The sequence below is a fragment of the Cryptotermes secundus genome, unplaced genomic scaffold (assembly GCF_002891405.2).
Source record: "Cryptotermes secundus unplaced genomic scaffold, Csec_1.0 scaffold557, whole genome shotgun sequence".
Lineage (NCBI taxonomy): Eukaryota > Metazoa > Arthropoda > Insecta > Blattodea > Kalotermitidae > Cryptotermes > Cryptotermes secundus.
In genome coordinates, this window is record NW_019735564.1 from 1,248,621 (window position 1) to 1,271,409 (window position 22,789).

At 39.3% G+C, this 22,789-nt stretch overlaps 1 protein-coding gene across 1 annotated transcript in view; it reads right to left on the minus strand.

The window, feature by feature from the left end:
- The window catches only part of LOC111869626 (zinc finger protein OZF), a 40,889-nt gene that overhangs the window by 15,064 nt on the left and 3,036 nt on the right, over positions 1–22,789 (minus strand). The window contains exons 2-3 of the mRNA XM_033753497.1: positions 15,292–15,388; positions 2,325–2,471 (exon numbers count right to left, since the gene is read on the minus strand). Coding sequence (XP_033609388.1) covers positions 2,325–2,471; positions 15,292–15,388 — 244 coding nt within the window. The remainder of the gene's footprint in view (positions 1–2,324; positions 2,472–15,291; positions 15,389–22,789) is intronic.

Genomic DNA, 22,789 nt, shown 5'->3' on the forward strand with positions numbered 1-22,789 from the left:
CAATAGCCACAGGAACGTTGCTGCAAGACAGGCATATGTAACGACGACTTAGCGCTCTTAAACGCGTGTGTCATTAAATACAGTCCTCCTGACAACAGGCCAGTGAAAAATCTAACAATCTACAGCAAAACCATCAATTATTATGGGCGTTATAACATACGTGTGCAGCTGGACGAAACATACACGTCGAACCCCCCCAGACGATTTAAATCCCTGACGAAACATACACGACGAACCACGGCAACGGGTTAAAATTAAATTCTATCGTAAAATATGCAATTATTTCCAAATAAAGAACTTCTTCAATTCCATTTTTCCTGAGAGAAGTTATATGCTGAAGACAGAAAGAGACATGCACGTGTTTTTCATGTTTTTATCTTACAGTTAATACACACAGACACAATTCACCTCATTTTCAGCCATCAAAATGGGTAATGTTATTAACAAAGTCTTCCTTATCTTTCATATTATATATTTTGCTCAATTTCAGGATGAGAACAGACTTCACATATTCCATGTCTACATCAGGTTTTACATTTGCAAAATTAATGTCACCCGCAACACTACAATAGTCACTACACTTAATGATCCAAGTTACTACCATAATAAGCATAAACTCCATTATGGAAAGTTTGAGTAACAAATTAAGCACTACACCATGAAGGCATATGTGGGAGCAGAGGTACAGATCCACATTTCTTTGACCTTGGAGCCAGCTGGAGGTGAGTAGTCAGCGTCACGCCCTGTATGCTTTACCCCCAGGGAAAGAACCCCTGGTACCCACTAGATGGGAGGTTGGGTGGGCCCCCAGAGCTGCTCTGGATGACTTGGAGAAAAGAAAATATCTGACCCTATCAGGACTCAAATTCCAACCCCTCAGTCATCTAACCCACTGCCAGTTGCTATATCGACTACACTATTCTGGCTCCCTGCTGTAAATCTATAGTGGACAACAGAACTTTACTACTGGTTTATTGCTAAAGACAGGACCTCTATACTTGGTCAGACTGATGATGCAGACCATATTGGAACTGGACACTGGTGTAATTTAGATTTATTTACTTTTCTAATATTTGTGTGTTACGTGACACAGCATTATATGGTGAAGGGTTGTTAGCTCTATACTGAACCCCAAGCTGGAGAACTTACATCTTGTTGGCTGTCTGTCACTATTTAATATACATTGAAATACATGTGCTGCCCTCTATCTTTAGGTTAGTGAACCTCAGAAGTCATGCAGTCAGGATGGGAGAGAGAAATGCATGCAGAATTTTCATGGGGAATCTTTTGGAAATGGAAGGCAGTGGAAGAGATGGAAAAGTAAATTAAGGTAAATCTTACAAAACGAACTGTGAGGATGAGATGCAGATTGAACTGGCCCAGGATAATATCCATTGGCAGTCTTTCGTATTAACTGTGTTGGTCATCTAGGTTTGTGGGACACATGGTAGTGTAGTTGGTTAAGGCACTATGCAACAAATCAGAAGGTCACAGGTGGATTCCTGATTAAGTCATCAGATTTTTCACTTGAGCTAATCCTTGCAGTTGCATTATGACCCTGGGGTCAACTCAGCCTTTAACAGACATGAGTACCACGAATCTTCCTAGGGGTAAGGGTTTCTGGTGCAGATGGCTAACCTCATGACCACCTGTAAGCCAACTGTCTGGAAAATGTGGGAGCGTCAACGTTTCACAATCCTATGGGCCTCCATGGCCTGTTACAGGGATAGCACACCACATGACATGAAATTTCACCTCAATTTACTCGTACATTACAAAACTAAAAATTATATAAATTTACTCTTTGATCATAAGTTTGCTAGGTATACAATGGCATAGTTACAGAATTCTAACAAAATGAAGCCCCTCAGTGAAGTTTGAGGAAGTAAAAGCGAAATAAAACTACTATGGTGTTACTCATGTAACAAGATAATCCAGGTACAAAAGCTGCTCCTTGATACCACCTCATGGTATGTGTTTACTATGTGGTTCTTGGTGTACTTTTCAACAGATCATCACTGAAGAATTTATTTTTGGTATAAATTTTGTGTCCACTGATTCAGTTCCAAAATAATTTGAAGTAATCTGTATGGTCATGTTATGTTGTGACTTCAATGTTCATTTATTTTGTGACATGAATATTCTTAGCTTCATTCCATACTGTTGGTTATTTTATTCCCCCAAAATTACAGAATCCTAGAATTAATATCAAATCTGTTGTCTAATCTGGATATGTAATAATTATCCCCATCATCATACCACAAGGAAGCAGAAGTCCATACACATACTTAACACTGGTATACCAACACATACATATAACCCACCTCAATTTTAACCTTCATTACAGGAAATGTTATTGGTACAGGATTCTTCTCCTCCTTTACATCAAGCAACTCATCTGCATTGTGAGAATATTTCAAATACATCTCACTATCTGAATCACGTTCTGTTTTTATGAAATTCATATTTACCTGTAAAATCAAAATATGCATATCAGCCACAATAGTCCCTGCCTCATTTTATCTCAAATAAAAACTTGTAATAATCCACAGACACTTACTTCTCTCAAACACTTTCTTATATAACTGTGCCAAATTCAACACAGCAAATAAGGGATGATATTCTATAATTCATATCTAAAACTCTGTGGTGATGGTACTTACAGAGAATTTCTCTCTCCAGTCATTACTTCTACTGACAGTATTCTGGTGCTAGGCCTCAAATGTGCATTTTTTTAAAAATGGTTTTAATGTTTTGTCTTAACTCTTGTATATGGTTTGTGCTGTGCTTGGTTTGTATACCCTATCCTATGTTGGTGCAGATGTCTGGAGTCAGGACCTAGCTCTAACAATTGGACCCATATGAATAGGTTTTACCTAAAGATGAAGACAGAATCCAGCCTCCAAAGCATTGTGCTTTAAATATTGCCATGTGTTTCAGTGGCTTGTAGAAGGGGTTTGATTGATGATTGTATTTACTGGATACACACAAGCCATAAGTACAAATAATTATAACACTCTGAGGATTACTGTAACTATAACACACATAATGAATTCTTCAATGTCTGCTTACTAGTCCACCCTCAATCATCTGGAACTCTCTCTCTCTCAAACTCTACCTGGGTGTCTGAATCTGAGACTGAACTAGCATCATGCTGACTGAATACAGAACACTTGTCTCCAAGGGTCCCATTACTGTGTTTCAGGAATGCATTGTACCAGATATACTTGTTATACCATGACAACCAAACCCACTGCCCAGCAATGCACGTCTCTGCTGACTTCACTATTCTGGCTTTCAGGGGTAAGGTCACAATATAATCAGGAAAGTGTTTTAAATAAAAACAGGATGATGGATAATGTCCAGAAAGATAATAGAAGTATTTGTATATTATATATAATTCAATTAGAAATGTTACTTCAGTCCTTCAAGTATAGTGAACCCATGCTAATATGATTACAGTTAAACCAGATCAAAATATGAAAAATTATGTTCACAGCTGAGTACATACTTTAAAAAGACACATAGGATTTGGGAGCAAGAGGAATTTCAGACTGTGTTGAGGGCAGCTGGAGACTAAAACCATGCTAGAAAATATCCAAGAGTGGCTTGAGCTGGATGAAGATGACCTTGGATATCGGCTTCTGACAAAGGAAGAAACTGCTGCAGTGTTTTTCATTTATTTTCATCAGCATCACCTATATTACTAAATTTTCCATTTATTTGTCTTCTACGATATTTCTTTGCCTTTAGGGCTCTCTTTTGCGTCATTATTCCAGATGACTTCCCCCCCCCAATTAATCTGGATTAACAAGGATTTACTGTACTTCAGATATATGAAAAATAATGGAGTTTCTTTCATGCATGCACACACACCACCCACATGTATGTTTTGATCACTTATCATGTAGCAGTTACAGTTTGCCACCAACCATCAAGTTTCTACAGTTAAATAAATGCTTGAAGATACTGTAACATGTTTGCAGTAGGTACTTCCACGGTAATGCAATAACAGTGAGCCGTTGCGTATACAATGCCGAAACAACGAACGAATCTCCCTGGAGATGAACAACCAAAGACTCGTTGTGTAACAACGGACAGTCTAAATAGTAGTAACGGAACCGTGAGAAATGATGTCTGATATCCAGTCTGCATAACCCCTATATAAACTGTTGAGAATCTAGTAACATAAAAATGTTCATGTTGGTAATAGTGATCTATATTCATTTGTTTTTGTTTTGTATTTTAATAAAAGTTTCTTCTCATCCAATATGGCTGTTAAGTGATATGTAAGCATGACACAAAGAAAATCAACAGGTTATGGGCCCAGATTTGATCAAAAAAAAAAAAAGAAAGAGAGAGAGAGAGAGTACAGAAGAAGAATAATAAAAAAATGGCAACTACAGAGACAGAAGAGGTAACTCATCTGCCAAAACTGATGGATGCCGACTCATTTCCACTGTGGCATTTTGAAATCAAGATTCTGATGCGTGCAAAAGAACTGATACACATCGTTGATGACAGCGACCTGTTAAGTGACCAAGGGAGAGACAAAGAAGGAAATGGAAGATGCGAGATGCAAAGTGCCAATACTACATAGTGAGAACGATAGAGAAACACGAGAAGACCCACACTGTGACATGCACAACCACGAAAGAAATGTACAACACCTTGAAGCAAATTTATCAGTGAGACACCTCTCAACAGAAGTGCCTTCTGCTACAAGACTTCTACAACTTCAAGTATGACAAAACTAAGGATATGATGACGAATATATATCATGTGCAGAACATTGCCTTCAAGCTTTGTCAACTGAACCAAAACGTTGATGAAAACATGATCATGACAAAAATAACGATTCTACCACAAGACTACAAACACTTCAGCACCGCCTGGGACTCAACGGCGACCGTGGACTGAACCCTTGACAACGTGGTAGCCAGATCGATGTTGGAAGAAGTGAAGTGCAAGATGACAACTAAAGAAGAGGAAAGCATAGCTTTTAAGACAGTAACTAAAACCAAAAGTAAAACCTCTTTCAAGTGTTTCAATTGTGATCAAATAGGTCATGACCAGCTCAACTGCCACAGCAAAGGTAAGAGAAATTCCTCTATCTGTAAAATGATTAGTCAATCTCAAAAGGACTGCTACTTTAGAAATAAGGACAGTGATATGAGAAAACAATGTACAGTATGTAAGAAAATGTACCATGCTGAAAAGGACTGTTATTTTGAAGATAGGAATAAAAGAAGCAAGGTCAATTTTCTAGCTAAAGCAGCAGAAACCCATGTGAGTGATGCAAGTGAAAAAGACAAAACGTATGTAGCAGATAGTGGTAGCACATGTCACATGACAAATGTGAAGACTGATTTGATACATACTAAGCAGTATACTCAATGTATAAAGGTAGCAAAGAAAAATCAAAGTATGACTGCAAAAGAAATAGGCAATTTGGAATTTAAAGAGTGTAGTTTGAAAAACTTTTCATATGTTCCAGAACTCAGCAAAAACCTGCTGTCAGTGCACTGTATTACAGAAAATGATGGAGAAGTGTTGTTTACAAAAGAGAAAGTCCAGATACTCAAGGAAAAATATGTTGTAATCGAAGGAAAAAAGGATGAAAATGGATTGTTTGTAATTAACTTTAGCGCGAGGAATGAAGCTATGATTATTCAGCAAGATACAAGTGTAGAGTGGCATAGAAAGCTAGGTCACATAAGTTATGCAAATCTTAGGAAACTACAAGAGATATACCAAGGGATACCAGAAAGTGAGAGCAAGTGTAAACATGTTCAGTTTGTATGCAGGCCAAACAAGTGAGACTCCCATTTGATACAAAAATAATTAGGGCTGGAAAGCCATTAGAGATAATTCATAGTGATGTGTGTGGAACAATTGATCCCACCACTTATGATGATAAGAAATATTTCCTTACGTGTGTAGATGATTATATGCATTTTTGTAAGATGTACCTGTTAGAAAATAAGAGTGAAGTGTATACCTTTTTGAAGGAATATGTAAATGAAGCTGAGTGACACTTCAATACAAGAGTGAGAAGAATAAGATTTGACAATGGAGGGGAATATAAGAACAATGCCTTGATAGAATGGTGTAAGAACAAGGGGATTGTAATGGAATTTACTACACCATATTCTCCACAGCTAAACAGCACTGCTGAAAGGATGAACCGTACCATTGTGGAAAAGGCAAGAGCACTGATTTTTGACTCAGGTTTAAGTAATAGGATGTGGTGAAGCTGTACTCACTCCTGCATACCTGCTAAACAGAAGTCCAACAGTGACAGTGAATGGAATGCCAGTGGAAAATTGGTATGGTAAAAGACCAGATTTGGCTGGAAGTGTACGCTAAAATTCTTGGACCACTGAAAGAGTTGGACAGTCGTAGCAAGAAAGGAATATTCATTGGATAAAATACAAATGGCTACAGAATATGGGATCCAAATACAGAAAGGACCTATGTCTCCAGAGATGTGACATTCACAGGTAAACCTGTGACAACAAATAAACAAAAGGAAATGGAAAGAGTGACAGATCCAGAGGAAAAATCAAATACTCCAGATCAGGAAGATAGCGATGTGCAGCAAGAACCCGAAGCTGACAACAATGAAGAAGAACCAACAGATACTGAAGAGGATGAAGAAAATGAAAATGCTGACCACAAGGATAATGGAAGTAAAAACAATGGACAAAACGAACATTGATATGCATTGAGGCCAAGAAGAAACATTCGAATGCACCCAAAGTACCGAAAGTATCACACAGAGAGTCAAAAGGAGGGTATGCTCACCTATACCTATGACGAGTGCATGGAGAGCGAAGACAGCGAGAAGTGGAAGAAGGCCATTAAAGAGGAAAAAAATTCGCTCTACCAAAACAATACTTCGATATATATAAACAGAGAGAAAGCAATAGGCAAGAAAATTCTGATCAGTAAATGGGTTTTCAAAATAAAGGATGATGGAAGACAAAAAAGCCAGACTGGTTGTGAGAGCATGTCAACAAAAGGGGAAACAGATTTCAAGGATACCTTTAGCCCAGTTGTTGACATGAATTCTCTTAGAGTACTGTTTGCCATAGCAGCACGTAAGAATATGAACATGCAAACCTTTGATGTGAAGACTGCCTTCCTGTATGGAGACCTTGAGGAGGAAAACTACATGTTTCCTGAAAAAGGCATTATATGGCCTAAGACAATGGAACAAGAAGTTGACAACCTTTCTAAAAGAAGAAAGTCTAAACTAACTAAAATCTGACCAATGCATTTTTAAGAATGATGCCAATAGTTTGTTCATGGCCATTCGTGTGGATGACGGGATAATCATGGGAGAGGATGAAAGACAAATAGAGGAAATTTTGCTGAAACTGGAAAATCAATTCCAGATAACAAAGACCACAAATCCAAGTCTGTTTAGGAATACAAATTGAGAGGCAACCAGATGGGATACATATCTCTCAAACCAATTATGCAAGCCAAATGTTGGAAAAATACAACATGCAAGAAAGTCAAGAAATGAAAACATCCATGGCCATGACCCCACCAACAAATGATGAAGGATAAAATGACATAAGATTTCCTTACAGAGAAGCTGTAGGAAGCCTGCTATACATGACTTCTAAAACCAGACCTGATATGGCATTCGCTGTAAATGTGGAAAGTCAAACCTTGGAAAATCCTTACAAAATAGCTGTTCAGAATGTGAAAAGGACCCTTAGGTATGTGAAAGGTACACGAGATTCAGGAATAAAATATACCTCATCTGACTCTGAAACTGTGAAACTGGAAGCATTTAGTGATGCTGATTATGCAGGGGAAGAGTGTATCGGGATATGTATTTATGATGTCAGGGGGCCCAATATCATGGTGCTCTAGGAAACAGAGTATTGTTGCATTATCAACCACTGAGGCCAAATATATTGCAGCAGCTAAGTGCAGTAAAGAATTGAAATATCTAAGACGGTGATAGAGGAGTTGACAGGAAAAATGGTGGAAGCTGAACTGTGTGTCGACAATCAGAGTGCAATCAAGCTAATAGAATCTGCACAAGTAACGCACAGGAGTAGTTAGTTAGTTAGTTAGTTATTGGAGAGGGTGGGTTTCCCCATGCACTTAGACCAGTTTTGGTCCATTGTGCTTCCCTCTATGATATTCTACCAGTCTCTATACCCTACCAATATTGGTGCTTACCATCAGTCCCGCCGAGCCAGCGAGTTCGGCCTCCACTGGCTTGGTGGTGTCTATAATGCTTCCCCCATCTATCAGAGGCGTTAGGGACTACTGTTGGGCGGGAAACGTCCTTGAATTTGGCTCAGTGACCTCCTTAGGAGATATGAGGTTCTTTTATGTGTCATAAAGCTACGACACGGGACACACGGCTTAAAGTCCCTCCCAGAGGACCTGTTCCCTGAATTTTTCCGCCCTTAAAAATTTGACGACTTCCGCCGGGTTTGAACCTGCGTACCACGAGTCATGAAGTGGGAACGTTACCTCTAGACTACAGAGGCCGCTTAACACGTAGGAGTAAGCACATAGATGTTAGATATCACTACATAAGTGAACTGAAAGAGAAACTGTTCTCAATCAAATATTGTAACACTGAAACACAAATGACAGACACTTTAACAAACCTGCCATCACCAGAGAAATTTACCAAGATTAGAGACATTATACTTAAGAAGAAATAGGTATGATTTTGATAAGACTGAGAATATTTTAATTACATGTACTAACTTTGTAATCTGACGACCAAAATTACTAAGTATTATCCAATTTAACTTTGTAAGACAGCTAATAATGTTGACGACATTTTGAAATTAAGGAGAAAAATGAGAAATGTGTTTGTAACATTTTGAAATTAAGGAGGAATGTTGAGAATCTTGTAATGTAAAAATGTTCAAGTTGGTAATAGTGATCTACAGTCATCTTTTTTTGTTTTGTATTTTTGTAATGCCGCTAAGGTTACGTACATGTAGATATAGTTTTTGGGGAAAAATTGGAATAATAGTAGCTAGACTGTAAGATTAAGAAACAGCCATGATGAAACAATTCAGGAAGCTTAGGTCTACAAAGAATTGTAACAGGGAATGCCTGAGTCATTAGAATGCTAACCCGGCAGTGTAATAGCGCTGACATTGAGGAAGGAGCTATATGAAGTGGGTCATAAACACTATGGCAGGAGGAAAACGCTGAGTCGGAGGAGGCGGTAGACCCGAAAGAGTCAACCCCTTCTCGATGGGCAACCAATGAGGGAGGCCAAAATCACGTCAGAATGGGCAGGCAACCTACCCGGAACTCAAAGAATCAGCAAAGAGAGGTTATATAAACCCTAGAAGACTTAATCAAAAAACCTTTTGCCTTTAGACTTTTGATTGATATTAAGTAACTTAGAGTTCAGGGGAGGCTATCGCCGAGAGAGCGATGGCCGTGAGTGTGCGCTGGTGGCTGATGGCGAGCATCTATTTCCTCATCTCAAGTAAGTGAAACCAACTTCATATAGCCATGAACATTATGTGTAACAGTGATAATTGTAAAGTGTAAATCCACAGGGAAAGACAGTCTAACTAGATTGACTAGGTTCATTCGAGATACCGCGGCGTAGAATACCCGCCAGTAGGGTGACAGGAGGTAGAACCAATGATGACTGCAGGTTCATTATCCAGTGTAGTACAACCGACGAACGTCGGTAAGAGTGCATATAGATGTATATAGTGACATAGAGAAATAGAATAGAATAGACATGCGTGTGAGTTTACTTTAACCTAGCAATTCCTTAAGTGTTACCCTCTTCCTTGACGACTCCAGGACCTCCCAACGCTCCGGCGAATTACGAGTTAAGCCAGGACAGTGACGCAAGCTATGATAAGTTTACTAGAGTTCTTGAAAATAACAAGATGGTGGCAGCATACTAAACAGGGTGACAGAGCGGAATATTTCCACGCCCTCTGTCACCTCAGCATAAGAGAGGTGTAGCGGCGGCTTAAGAGAGGTACAGTGGCGGAAGCGGTGGAGGTACCTCCACCCCCCCTTCACACCATAACAATTTTAATAAAAGTTTCTTTCATCCAATATGGCTGTTAAGTGATTTGTAAGCATGACACAAAGCAAATCGAGCTTATGATACATACAGATTTTGAGAAGAGACAGTCTTGAGCGTCTTGAGATAGCTGCCGCTGAAGACAGTCGCGATCCAGTCATGGCCAAGGATAGCTGAGACATCACATTGAGTATTGAGGCAGTAGGTTTGATACTGCAAGTGATAATAATTGTTAGCTCTGTAAGGGTGAGTGTCAAATATAGATTTGCTTTAGCCTATTTTCCTCATTTTGAAAAAAAAAATTGACCTATGAGATCATCATGCTTTCTGTCTCTGTGTATCTTAATGAAGCTCTGAATGTATATCATGGCATCTGAGCCCATCTCAGTGGCATACTTCATAAGTTCCTCCTTTCAGTCTGTGTGTCTATATGTGTATCCCACTATCAATACTAGGCAACATCTGGGTAAAAACATTACCACAGCAAGGAATACACATGCACAACAACCGAAACATTGTTGGACGCTTTTATTTTCTGTGTCATCCATGTCACATCAAAAGAAAGCAGACTTCCAGTTGAAGAAAGCAGTCTTCTGCGATTTGACACCGTGTATATGTGGTGTTAACCGACGTTTCGGAGGAACGTATCGCCTCCATCTTCAGGGTAGAAGGAAGAATATAAGAAATCCGCAAGCGAAGAGACTGTGAGAACTGGTAAAGAAGACTGCTTTCTTCATAGTCACCACCGTGAAAGCCTCAAATCTTACACAGACTTTCAGTTCTTTCAACAATTTCTTGTATATTTCTGTTCAGAACCTGACAGTATTGTCACATGTTCGGAACCCAGAAGAGATACTTCCATGGAAACGGTAGACTAGACCGTTGCATAGGAAATAACAATAGCAGTATTGTAATTCTGACAGGAGTCTCCACGGTTAAAATAGAACGTTCAATGCACAGCAACGGCAGCAGATATATGAGAAGGCAATACATTCGATAAGACAGTCTCAAGGGACTCGGACCCAAAAAAGACTGCGCTGGCAAGGGCCAGCAGCATATATAAAAGACAGACCCGTCCTCTCATCAGAGAGGGCGCTCCTCAAAAACAATACCGTAAATGTCAAACAGTAAAAAATATCTGGTCATGAGCCACAGATGGGGCTCGACACCAAGGCTTACTGACTGACTGACTGACCGTCAGTCGCAATGTGACTTTGACTTGATAAGGTAGTCTGGAAATAGCCGCCACCGACAGTCGAGAACTAGCCTTCATACGACAGTTGAGATCTAGCCTTCATAGGCTACAGTTGAATCCGAGCCTTCATACAAGACAGTCAGAATCTAGTCGAGATGTCGCAGACATGATACCACAAGCGATAATAATTGTATGGTGTATAAGTGTGAGTGTCCAATAGATTCGCTGAATCCAAGACCCACGTGAATTTATTTGTCGCGTGACATACCCAACACGTGACAGTAATTAACAACAACAGATTTGTCTTTTAAATTACATATAGGGATCTTTTCAGCAGTAACAAATCTACTAGCACTGCTTATTGACACGATTCTTTGTCTTGCAGGAGGCTGCTACTGGGAAATGTTAAATTTCACTGTAAATGTAGTTAGTGTGAAGGATTCATTTCCCACCTTGCCAGAAGAGTTGTCTTATATTCATATTTTCAAAAGGAACAAAATTTTATTTCTGTTGAAGAACAATCTTCACACAGTTACTAAATTTCGTTAGTACAAAGTGTAGTTATATCATTTCACAGCTGAGCAATGTTTCCAGTCTGTAGAGGTTGACCTTGTATCATTACATTGTTGTGAACATAGCATTCCATTCTTTATTTGCATCTATGCTAAACATTTTTAGTTACACTTAGAATGACATAAGTTCCAACAATACATTACCAGCGCACACTGTTCATGAATTCAAAATTCTATTAAGTACTCAAGACTGCATGAAAAATTTATTATAAACAAGTAACCACATACGCAAAGTGTCACACCTCACTTATAATTGGGACGGGATATCTACATAACTTGCTGTTACATCAACAAATGAGGGCATTAAAGCCTTCAAACAAAACATATAATACTGTAATACTGTTGGATTTATTCCGCTTATAGACATGTAATTACAGCACTACCGCTAATTTCCACATTTTATAGTTCACTGTTACACATACTCGTGTCCTGAGACTATTACTACACACCGTCTGTTTCCTGACCATGGATTTTAACACAACAACTTCTGACAGTATCACTGAATTACTCCATATATCACGGTACTACACCACCCCTACAATGGCTCCCTGCAAACGTACAAGGCAGTCCAGGTGCTGACCTTGGATTGTATCTTGCTATAGTCAAGCTTCTGATGATATATCTTCTTCATATGACTCTCAGGAGGCCTGTAATAAGTGTTTCTCTGAGACACAACCTTGGCTCTCATTGCCTTGAGATTGGGAGAAGCAAAGCCACCAAAAACCTTGTTCCTTGGGACTTCCTTCTAGGCTGCAGCCTTGGAAGCTACAATGCAGTTTTCCTTGGGTCTCCCTATCTTGAAAGAGGACTCAATGGTTGCTGGATAGCCTACCTTTTCTGTGAGCATCAAAGGCAATCTCTCCATCATAATCTTCACTGACTCAACCTCATTCTGAGAGTGAAAAGGGTGTTCACCCCCCACCTCCATTATTACCAGCATTGTATCTACAATATTCTGGATTTGGAGACGCTGCTCTTTCACTATCTTAGGGACTTGAACAAGGCATTTGCCTTCCACCTTTGTAATTGTATTCATTGAATTCACCTCATTCAGTAATTGAACCAGTTCGTCTTCCACTTTCGTCATCATAAGTGAAACCAACTCATTCTGGAACTGGGCATGTCGTTCCACCAACTTTTGCATAAACGGTACCTTACCTCTGAACTCTAGCATTAAACTTTCACACTCTGCAACACCATCCTGACCTCCTGTTTTGTCTTCTCCTTCCTGTACGAGACCCATCGAAACTTGCAATACTTCATTAAAGAAATAAGGAGAATGATGAAGGTAGGAAGCAAGAAGTTAAGAATCATCCGGAAATTCTGGTCTTGTGATGGTTTAATTCCTCCACTGAAATGTATAGCATGAAGTTCCATTTGGTTTGTTGTGGTGGGGGGTTCCTACTGGACTTTTTTCAGACGCTGCAATGTGTGTGAAAGCTCAGATTGGTTCAGATGCTGCAATTATGAGGAATAATCCTGCTTTGCTAAGAGCCACAAAAAATATGTAGAATACGATCATGATTGATATTTCCAGTATTATCCTCTTTTTTTCTTAATCTTCTAGCCTTGAAACTAAATATGTAGAAGTTATATTGTGCTTCACCAGAAAGGATTTCTGATACCTACATGTGTGACTACACAGCTCCTAAGTTGAACTCACTGGCTTCCAACTGCCGAACTACACTTTTGACACCAGCTGCAATTTGTTTTGGCAACTGGAGATGGGGCTCAGATTAGTAACTGGATTTATTAGATCTTCACTATTCGTAACTACACTTAATTATTACACTATTGCAGCCTTATACCTTTCACACTCAATACACACCAATCTTCTCAGTCTATCTGCAGTAGTTTTCACGTATTTATAACATGGGAACTATACAAGTCTCACTGAACACTCCCATTATCACTGCACTATAGTACACATAGTGTTGAAGTCACACAACATGTCTTCACTGGCTGACTTCTCAGTTATCACTTACTATCACTGACTATTAAAAAGTCAAGTCAAGGTATCCCTATAACAGGCTGTGGAGGCCCACAGGGTTATGAGATGCTGAGGGTCCCACATTTTCAAAACAATCGGCTTATAGATGGCAGCAAGGTTATCAGCCCTACGCGCTGGCTGCCCTTTACACCCAAGAATATTCCTGGTACTCATTTCTGTTAGAGGCTGAGTCAAACCCAGGGCCATAATGAAGCTAGAAGGAGTAGGTCAACTGAAAAAACCAACGATGAACTTGTGACCTTCTGGCTTGTAGCAGTGACTTAACCAACTACGCTACTCCGTGCCCCCTCAATAACTATTCTCTTTTCCTTGGAACTACAGCCCCAGTGGGCCTATGCCTACCTCCATGAACTTCTCCGTTCATTTCGGTTTTTCTAGATCTTACACATTTGGTAGGACTCCTTGGGCGGGTGATCAGCTCATCACAAAGTCTCTACCTGTACACAAACACAGAAAAACACACACACACAAACTAAACATCCATGCTCTGAGTGGGATTCGAACCCACAATACCGGTTTCCAAGCAAGGGAAGACAGTACATGCCTTAGACCACTCAGCTACCATGACTGGCTCAATGACTATTACACTCATAAAATCTTCCAATCACACTTCAGATCCTCTTCCTCCTACAGCTGTCTTGCACCGAACATCAACTGAGAACTGACTGACTCTATCTTCTTAGTCAAAGTCAAAGTCACATTGCGACTGACAGTTAGTCAGTCAGCGAGTCTTGGTGTTGAACCCCATCTGGGGCTCATGAACAGATATTTATTACTGCTTGACCATTAACAGCCTTGTTTTTTGGGGCGCCCTCTCTAACAAGAGGACAGGTCTGTCTTTTATATATGCTGCTGGCCCTTGCCAGTGCAGTCTTCCTCCGGTCTGAGTCCCTTGGGACTCTCAACCATATTTTACTGTCTCAGCTTTGAGACTTCCCTTTTCATCGCCTCCTACGACTCGCAGGGTCATGGTGGAGGTATTCGATCCCGCCTCAACACAGGTTTATCTTCTTAGGACTTCTTGCAGTCTCTCCTATAAACTCTCGATCGGACAAGTAGAAAACGCAGCTTGCTCACTGTTGTGTAGCTGTTGCATCTACAGAGGCATTGCTAGGTGATGCTGCTGAGAGGTGTTTACGGCAGCACTGTGTAACAACGAGCAAAGTGCGGTGTGGCATGGCATGAAGAAGACACTACTTTCTTTATTGTTGCATAATCACCATGTTTACAGATTTCTGTGGCTCAACGATTCTTGCATGGCATAAATACACCACAATACTAATAATACTATGACCACGCTCTTTATTCTTATCATACGATATACACATTTAAATAGTATTTATTTAGACTTACTTTCGAAACAGAAAATACACTATTTCATTATTTAGAACAATTATGAGCACAATATTCCATAATGTTGATGGTGACGGGACAAAACAATGGCCCAAAGTACCATGAGTACCTGTGAATCCTTATTAGCATGCAGTGTATCCATTTCATCCATTCCTTCTATTTGTTCCTCCCACAACACAAGCAAAATACCACACAGGTTTTGAGTTCTGAAAAATCAAAATTAATATCAATTCAGAAATCACAACCAGAAAACTTTAAATCTCACTGGACAAAATGATGGGATAGAGAGCATTATACAAATACAAATAAACTCCTCTCACCTGGGACTTATAATGATGCATCCTGTTGAAATAATTATCAAGAACTTTCAACAGACAGATTAATTATACATGTTTTATAATACAGTCACATTTTATACTTTCTCCTTGTCCGTCTTCTTCTTCTAACAGTATCCTAATAACACAGGAACTGTATGGGAACAATATCCTAGCACCAGTACTCCCGGCATTTTTAGATTGTTTTTAACTTTAAACAACTGGACACAAGAAATAAAAAATACATTCAATAAACAATACTATTTGAGTTCTCTGAATCCATGCTGCATGCAGTGTATATATTCCTTGGTTTTCCCACCCAGCCCTCCTCAACCTCCTAGATATATTATCCAAACAAAACTAAATGACTGTTATAAATCATAAAGCTCCTTATTATGTAATATCCTAAATTTCTCATTTGTCTCATCCTTCTTAAGTGAGGGACTTCATTTAAATGTATCAGTACCTATAGCTATTTCCATCTCTCTATAAAGTTCAATTGCAATATTCATATCTCAACCCAAGATATAACTGGAGCCTCAATAATTCGGTAACTATAATGATTAGGCTATGGGCTAGAAGATGGAGAAAACAAGTTTCTATTTCCATCATGTGTAGAAGTCTCGATTCTCCATGGGGTCCAGACCAGCACTTCCCACCCACCAAACCCCCTATCCCACGAGCACTGGTAGAGACTCCTGGGGTAATGCTGACCACTTCCCTCTAACTAATCCCATGATAATGAATGGTGGATCCATACCTCCAGTCCTCCATACGACTTCATGGTCCGGTGCCTATTTATGCATAGAGAAAACTTTACATTATCACGGGTAAATTTAATGTAGGCTTATTCCTCGGGCTATAAAGTGGTCCAAGGTTCAGTGCAGAAGTTTGTAATTTATGTTTACACGCACAAAATACCATTGTTAGCTAATCTACGATAACCGAGAAAAAAATCAATTTGTATATATTATGACTCTAAAATCGATATCAAAATAACAAAATGTTTGCTGATTTTTTTTGGGGGGGTGGGCTAATAAATCCTCGCCTTACTTACAAAATACTTATGCGCTAGCCCTGTTCTTCAACACGCCATATCGTCACGCTGTTTCAGACTTGGTAACATTCACCACAAAAAAATCATACATACCTTGTACGTATATCTATAACATACCTTAAACGTAATGTGGCTACAGGTTCTTATGTCTTTGATGAAACTACGTTAATCGTGCTCGTAACAACTGCACTTACAGATTGCTCTCCGTTCTTGGCGCTTCTTATCCACTTGTTTGACAAGCCGGAAACCCGGGAAACTAACGTAGGTGAGGAGAAACATGCGTAACTACCGCAGCTACTACTTCTATATCCGGAGGCAGGACTTGTTTACAGCCACCGACCAATCAGAGCCTTAACAAACCAATTTTAATTCCCGCAAATATATGAAATAATGGTAAGTATACATTTTGATTTGATTTGGTTGTGAAACGGGAGTATACGTTTAGGCACGAAATTACATTTCCAGGTTAAATATGTTGTTTATGTATATACTGTTATGCTAACGACAACGAAAGAAATTAGAAATGTATAGAATTGTTTCAAGCCAAACATTTTTGAGGTTATGACGAAATTTAATTCAAACCATATTTGTGGTATGACAAGTACTGCAACTTTCGGTTTAGCCCAAAGATTATAAAATGCCAAGTATTTCTAAGGATACCGTGGTGGTGTTATAATTTGTGTGTTGTTTCTTGCAGTATAAATGAAGAAGAGAACGAAAACTTGCTTTGCTTTTGGGCGTTTGTCGTCCAGTAGACAGGTGGAAGTAAAATTCTTCAACTTTCACAAGGTTCCAGCATGGTATGTTTTAATTCATGGTGTAATGGCTTCCTTACTTGTTGTTTCATCCAAGGAAGAAATTAAGTTTATCTTGTCTGCGTTCAATTTATTCATCATAACCCAAAAATTTAGCGTGTGCACCCGGTTTGTAATGTTACTGATGAATTATTTCGAGGTTTTGAGACAATTTGGTCTACTTTTACAGGGCTGTGGAATGGGCAGGAAAAGTTTCAATTCTGATTCTGCTAGAATGCTGCACAAGAAATATTTGTGCAGCAGACATTTCTTGGAGAGTGATTTCACTACACCTCAAAGAGTACACTTGAACACAGTGGCAGTTCCACATGGCTCAGATGTTGTTTCCCAGTCATTCCCACAACCTCATGTCCCCTTCCTTGAATCCCTTGCCCACATAACATACAAAGACTGTACTCATGTTGTATCCCCCACCACCTACAAGACACTGGTGCCATCCCCTGTATCACATATTCCTATCAATGCACACAGTCCTTCCACTTCCTTTAAAATGTTGGCAGTGCAACCATCACCATCAGCAGCTAACACCTCTGCAGTGAAAGAAACCTTGTTTCCCCTAATCTCTGTAAATATAAATGCTTCTATTGGGGAACTTGGCTATATCAATCATTGCAGCAAGTCACAATGCTCTAGTAACTACAGGTAAGGACCACTGCACTGTATACTTACTATGAATCATGTTATGAAAGACCTGGCTAATGAGAATAATGAGAGCTAGATTTCAGAATTGTCCCCAGAACCCAGGTGTGATCAAACAAACCTCATTGTCATCATCATTCATTACTTATGAAACTGTACATCAATATACAAGTTATGTAGAATATGTCACATGTTTTTAGTATAATTAAAAATGTCTGAAAAGCAGAACACACTATAAGTAATATGATTTATAAGAGAATAAGGTGGTAAAGACTTTGCTATGAAGAATAATTTAATCAGATATACAAAATTTCCATAATGGCAGTACTTTGTAAAGTAACGTGTGTTATTTTCAAATCTGAAGAAGTATGGTAGTCCATCATGTAAGGAAATCCACTAATTTTTTTTTTCAGGAGGGTGCTGTGGTGAATACTTGGCAACAACTGTTTGATTATCACCTCGTGAACACATTTGAAACTATTCGTTCGTACTCTGGTTTGAACAATAACCCAGCTGTGGAACAGTTTGTAGATGCCCTGAAAACTAGCATCATCAATACACTTGCTATCAAAGATCTGTATGAAACTAGTTGTGAGGATCATGGTGCTACTGTTCTGGATATACAAAGCAGAGAACAAAATTATCTGCCACAGATTGTATTGTTACACGGTAACTTACTGACACAAACGTTAACAGGAGAATGGTACTGAACCCATCATTATCAACATGGCTCAAAAGAGCAGAATTTGGAATGTAGATGTGACAGGGAAAGGTTATAGTTGTTACACTGTTTTAGTCGACTTGCAGTATCACATTTATACACTTCATGTCTACAGGAAAAACATATAACAGATTAAAGAAACTAAACCCTAAATACAAACAAATATAAAAATATAACAGCTGTTTCTGCAAGATCAAATGCCACACCTCAGCAAAACAATATAAACCATTAGGAAGTATCGGACTAAATTTATTTTTAAGTACCACATATTTCTAAAAGGAGGTGGAGCCCTTAGAGTAAGACATTTAATTTCCAATCATCTCTTAGTATTTTACATCAAAAGATTAGCATAACTACATTACAATTAACTTTTTTTTTTCACACTGCATTGCATTCCATGCATCCATAGTCAAAAATACTGTAGGATGTAGAATATTTCATAAATACAAAACCTATGTACAGACCCAATGGAGTTCTCACACATGAGAAACCAAGAATACACAGTGACTACACACAAGTCTATTTAAAGATACACAAGTTATTTTCTAGACAATGTGTATTTAAGTATCATTTCAGTGCTATCTTAAATTGTGCCTTTTCATTCATAAGACATTTGAGATCAGATGGCAGGTTATTAAATACCTCATATACATTACAGTTTCAAATCATGCTGAACATTTCTTCACATGTGAATGTGTATGTCCATAGTATTCCTAAATGACAATGAATTTTTAAATAAAAACTGTCCCCTCTGAAACTACAAGGTCCGTATAAAAAGTATCGGGAAAATAGATTTATTTCAGATATTGCTACAATGCCTCAAAATTCTTCAAAATACATCCCTTGTGCATTAATACACTTTTGCCAACGGCGTTGCCACGACACGAAGGCTCCCTGGTAGGCGGATTCCGGAAGGTCCTTAAGGGCCCGTGTGCAAGCCTCTTCGACGGCACTCAGGGTCCCATGATGGTGCCCTTCGAGGGAGGATTTCACTTTCGGGAACAGGAAAAAGTCTGCCGGTGCCAAGTCGGGACTGTAGGGGGTTGGGGTACCGTCGCGATGCCGTTTTTTGTCAAGTAGTCGGTCACCTTGGAGCAGGTGTGACTGGGTGCATTGTCGTGATGCAATTTCCAATTTCCAGTGATGGCTGGCCTCACCCGATTGACCCTTCTCTTCATTCTTCTTAGCACTTCCAAGTAAAAAGCTCCATTCACTGTTTGCCCCTCAGGTACAAATTCGTAGTGGACCACCCCCTGGGCGTCGAAGAAAACGATGAGCATGGTTTTCATTCTGGATTTGCTCATTCGCGCCTTTTTTGGACGAGGTGATGCCGAAGTGTGCCATTCGGAACTTTGGCGCTTTGTTTCCGGGTCGTACTCGAATATCCAACTTTCATCTTCCGTGATGACGTTGTCAAGAAAGCCGGGGTCTTCCTCAATGCGTTGCAGAAGGTCTTCACAAGCAGCCACTCATCTCTGCTTTTGGTCGTCCGTCAAGACCTTCGGGACGAGTTTCACGCAGACCTTTCGCATCGCCAAATCTTCAGTGATAATGGCGTGCACCGTCATCTTATCAGTGCCAACATGATCTGCAATCAGTGCACACTTAACCGACGGTCTGAATTGAGTACGTTATGCACACGTTGTCGTCGGTTCTTGACGTCGACGGCCGTCCACCGCGAGGCTCATTCTCCACACTCTGTCGGCCACTTCTGAAGAGCTTGTGCCACTTAAAAACTGCAGTTTGTGACATGCTTTCAACCTTGAACACTTGGTGAATCATGCCCAACGTCTCCGTACCCGATTTCCCCAGTCCAACACAAAACTTGATGGCGTACCTCTGTTCAATCGTTCGCTGCATTCTGCGCTTGCACCGACTCACTCGACAGGGGTCCACTGAAAACACGGCCTGGCCTCTACGAACGCGCTCAGGCGAATGGCGCTTGGCGCGTGTTAAAGGTTAGACCCCCACTACCACGCCTGCGCGGTGCGAGTGTGCTGCGGTGTACAGTCATGTAAGGGAAAGATTTTTCCCGATACTTTTTATATGGACCTTGTATATTCACTAATGTGATTTTATATGTTTTTGAATACTTTCCTTTGATGAGAACTGTTTTCCACAAATATCACATTTTAAAGGCTTTTTGCAGACATTTAATCTTCTTTCATGTCTCAAAAGCTTTCGTTTTTCCAAAAATCCTTTCCCACAAACTGTACATATGAAAGGCTTCTCACCAGCATGAATTTTCAGATGTTTAGCAATATCTCTTTTATCAAAAAAGTGCTTTCCACAAGTGTCACACTGAAAACGTTTCTCACCTTTGTGTTTCCTCATATGTCTCATGTCAGTTCTGCTGTCATTCAGAATTATTCCGCAAATAGGCTCTTCATTACCATTACCCCTCTGATGTACCAAAAAATTGCTGCGGTCAGAAAAACCTTTCCCACAAATTTCACACACATAGAGCTTTTCTCCTGTATGTATTCTTGTATGTCTCTTAAGGCTGAATCTATTATTGAATTTTCTACCACATGCATCACATTCCAAAGGTTTTTCACCAGTGTGTGTTCTTTGATGTCTGGTCAACTTTCTTCTCTCCATAAATCCTTTCCCACATACATCACATGTGAAAGGTCTTTCTCCTGTGTGTGTTCTTTGATGTACAACAAGGATATCATTGCGAGAGTATATTTTCCCACAGATATCACATTTGAAACATTTTTCACCAGTGTGTGTCCTTTGATGTCTAAATTCACCCCCCCTTTCTGAGATTCCATTCTTGCACTTTTCATATTTGAGAGACTTTCCACCAGAGCATATACTTTGATGTCCCAATATCTTTCCTTTTCTTGACCACCGTTTCCCACAATTTTGAGATCGAAGAAGATTGTCAGTTGAGAGTTTGCAGTTGTGTTTGACAATATGTCCACTTTGTACAATCCCCTTCTTACAAATATCACAACTACTTGTACAAAGCACATCATTTCTTGATGTACAAAGTTCCTCATCATCTGTTACACAGCCAATACTGTAAAAGAAGTTGACTGGATAATTATTAGATCATGTATATTTTAAACCTATGTAATATAAAAAAAATGATGAAATAAATTAGGAGCATCAGGAATTGTAAACTTACAGAAACTTAAAAACAGTCATAAAATGTCATCTTGCAGTACGTAACTATGTACTCACAGTGATACATTGATAGATACACAGACATTTATATATGTATACAGTATATTGGACTTAATCAGTGTAGACTGTAACCCTTTATAAACCCAGCTCTCCTACAAGTTAAAAATTTGTGGGGATCATCCACAGTAGTCGATGCAGACAGAGCCAATTTTTCAGGTAATTATATAACAACGGCAGCAAAGAAATGTAGAGAGAACCAATTGTGCAGATGATCATATAATGACAGCACCATTCTGAGGATGATGAATGATGAATAGTGTTGAAATCTGAATTTAAGGATGATGAATTTAGTCAGTGACTGCCTGTGGTCTAGTGGTCAGAGTTCCTGGCTACAGATCCAGAGGTCTAGGTTCGATTTTCGGCACTACCAGATTTTCTGAGAAGTAGTGGTTCTGGAACGGAGTCCATACAGCCTCATGTGGATAATTCAGGAGTTGTAAGATTTGAGGCTTTCACGGCGGTGACTATGAAGAAAGCAGTCTTCTGGGATTTGGNACTGCGCTCACCATGCAACACCCTCTATCCACTGTAGTTGGCACAAACTTTGCCAACAAGTGGTGGTCGCTTGGTCGGTATAGGTCACTTGCAGACTAAAAACATGGAGTTTCTTTTTTCTTTCTTTCTTTAATTTAGTCAGTACACTTTAAGAATATTTCATGAAGTTAAATATATAAAATCAATTATTTCATATAATATATATTTCTGTCATTAATGCAACAAAAGGTTATAGTCACTTTAATTCCTTATTCATGGCATGTTTCAGCCATACACCGCCATCATCAGGTGTCTGTCACTATGTATACTGCACTGAATATCATAACTTAATGTGACTAGTTATTGGTACCCCTTAATGAAAATTTAAAAAA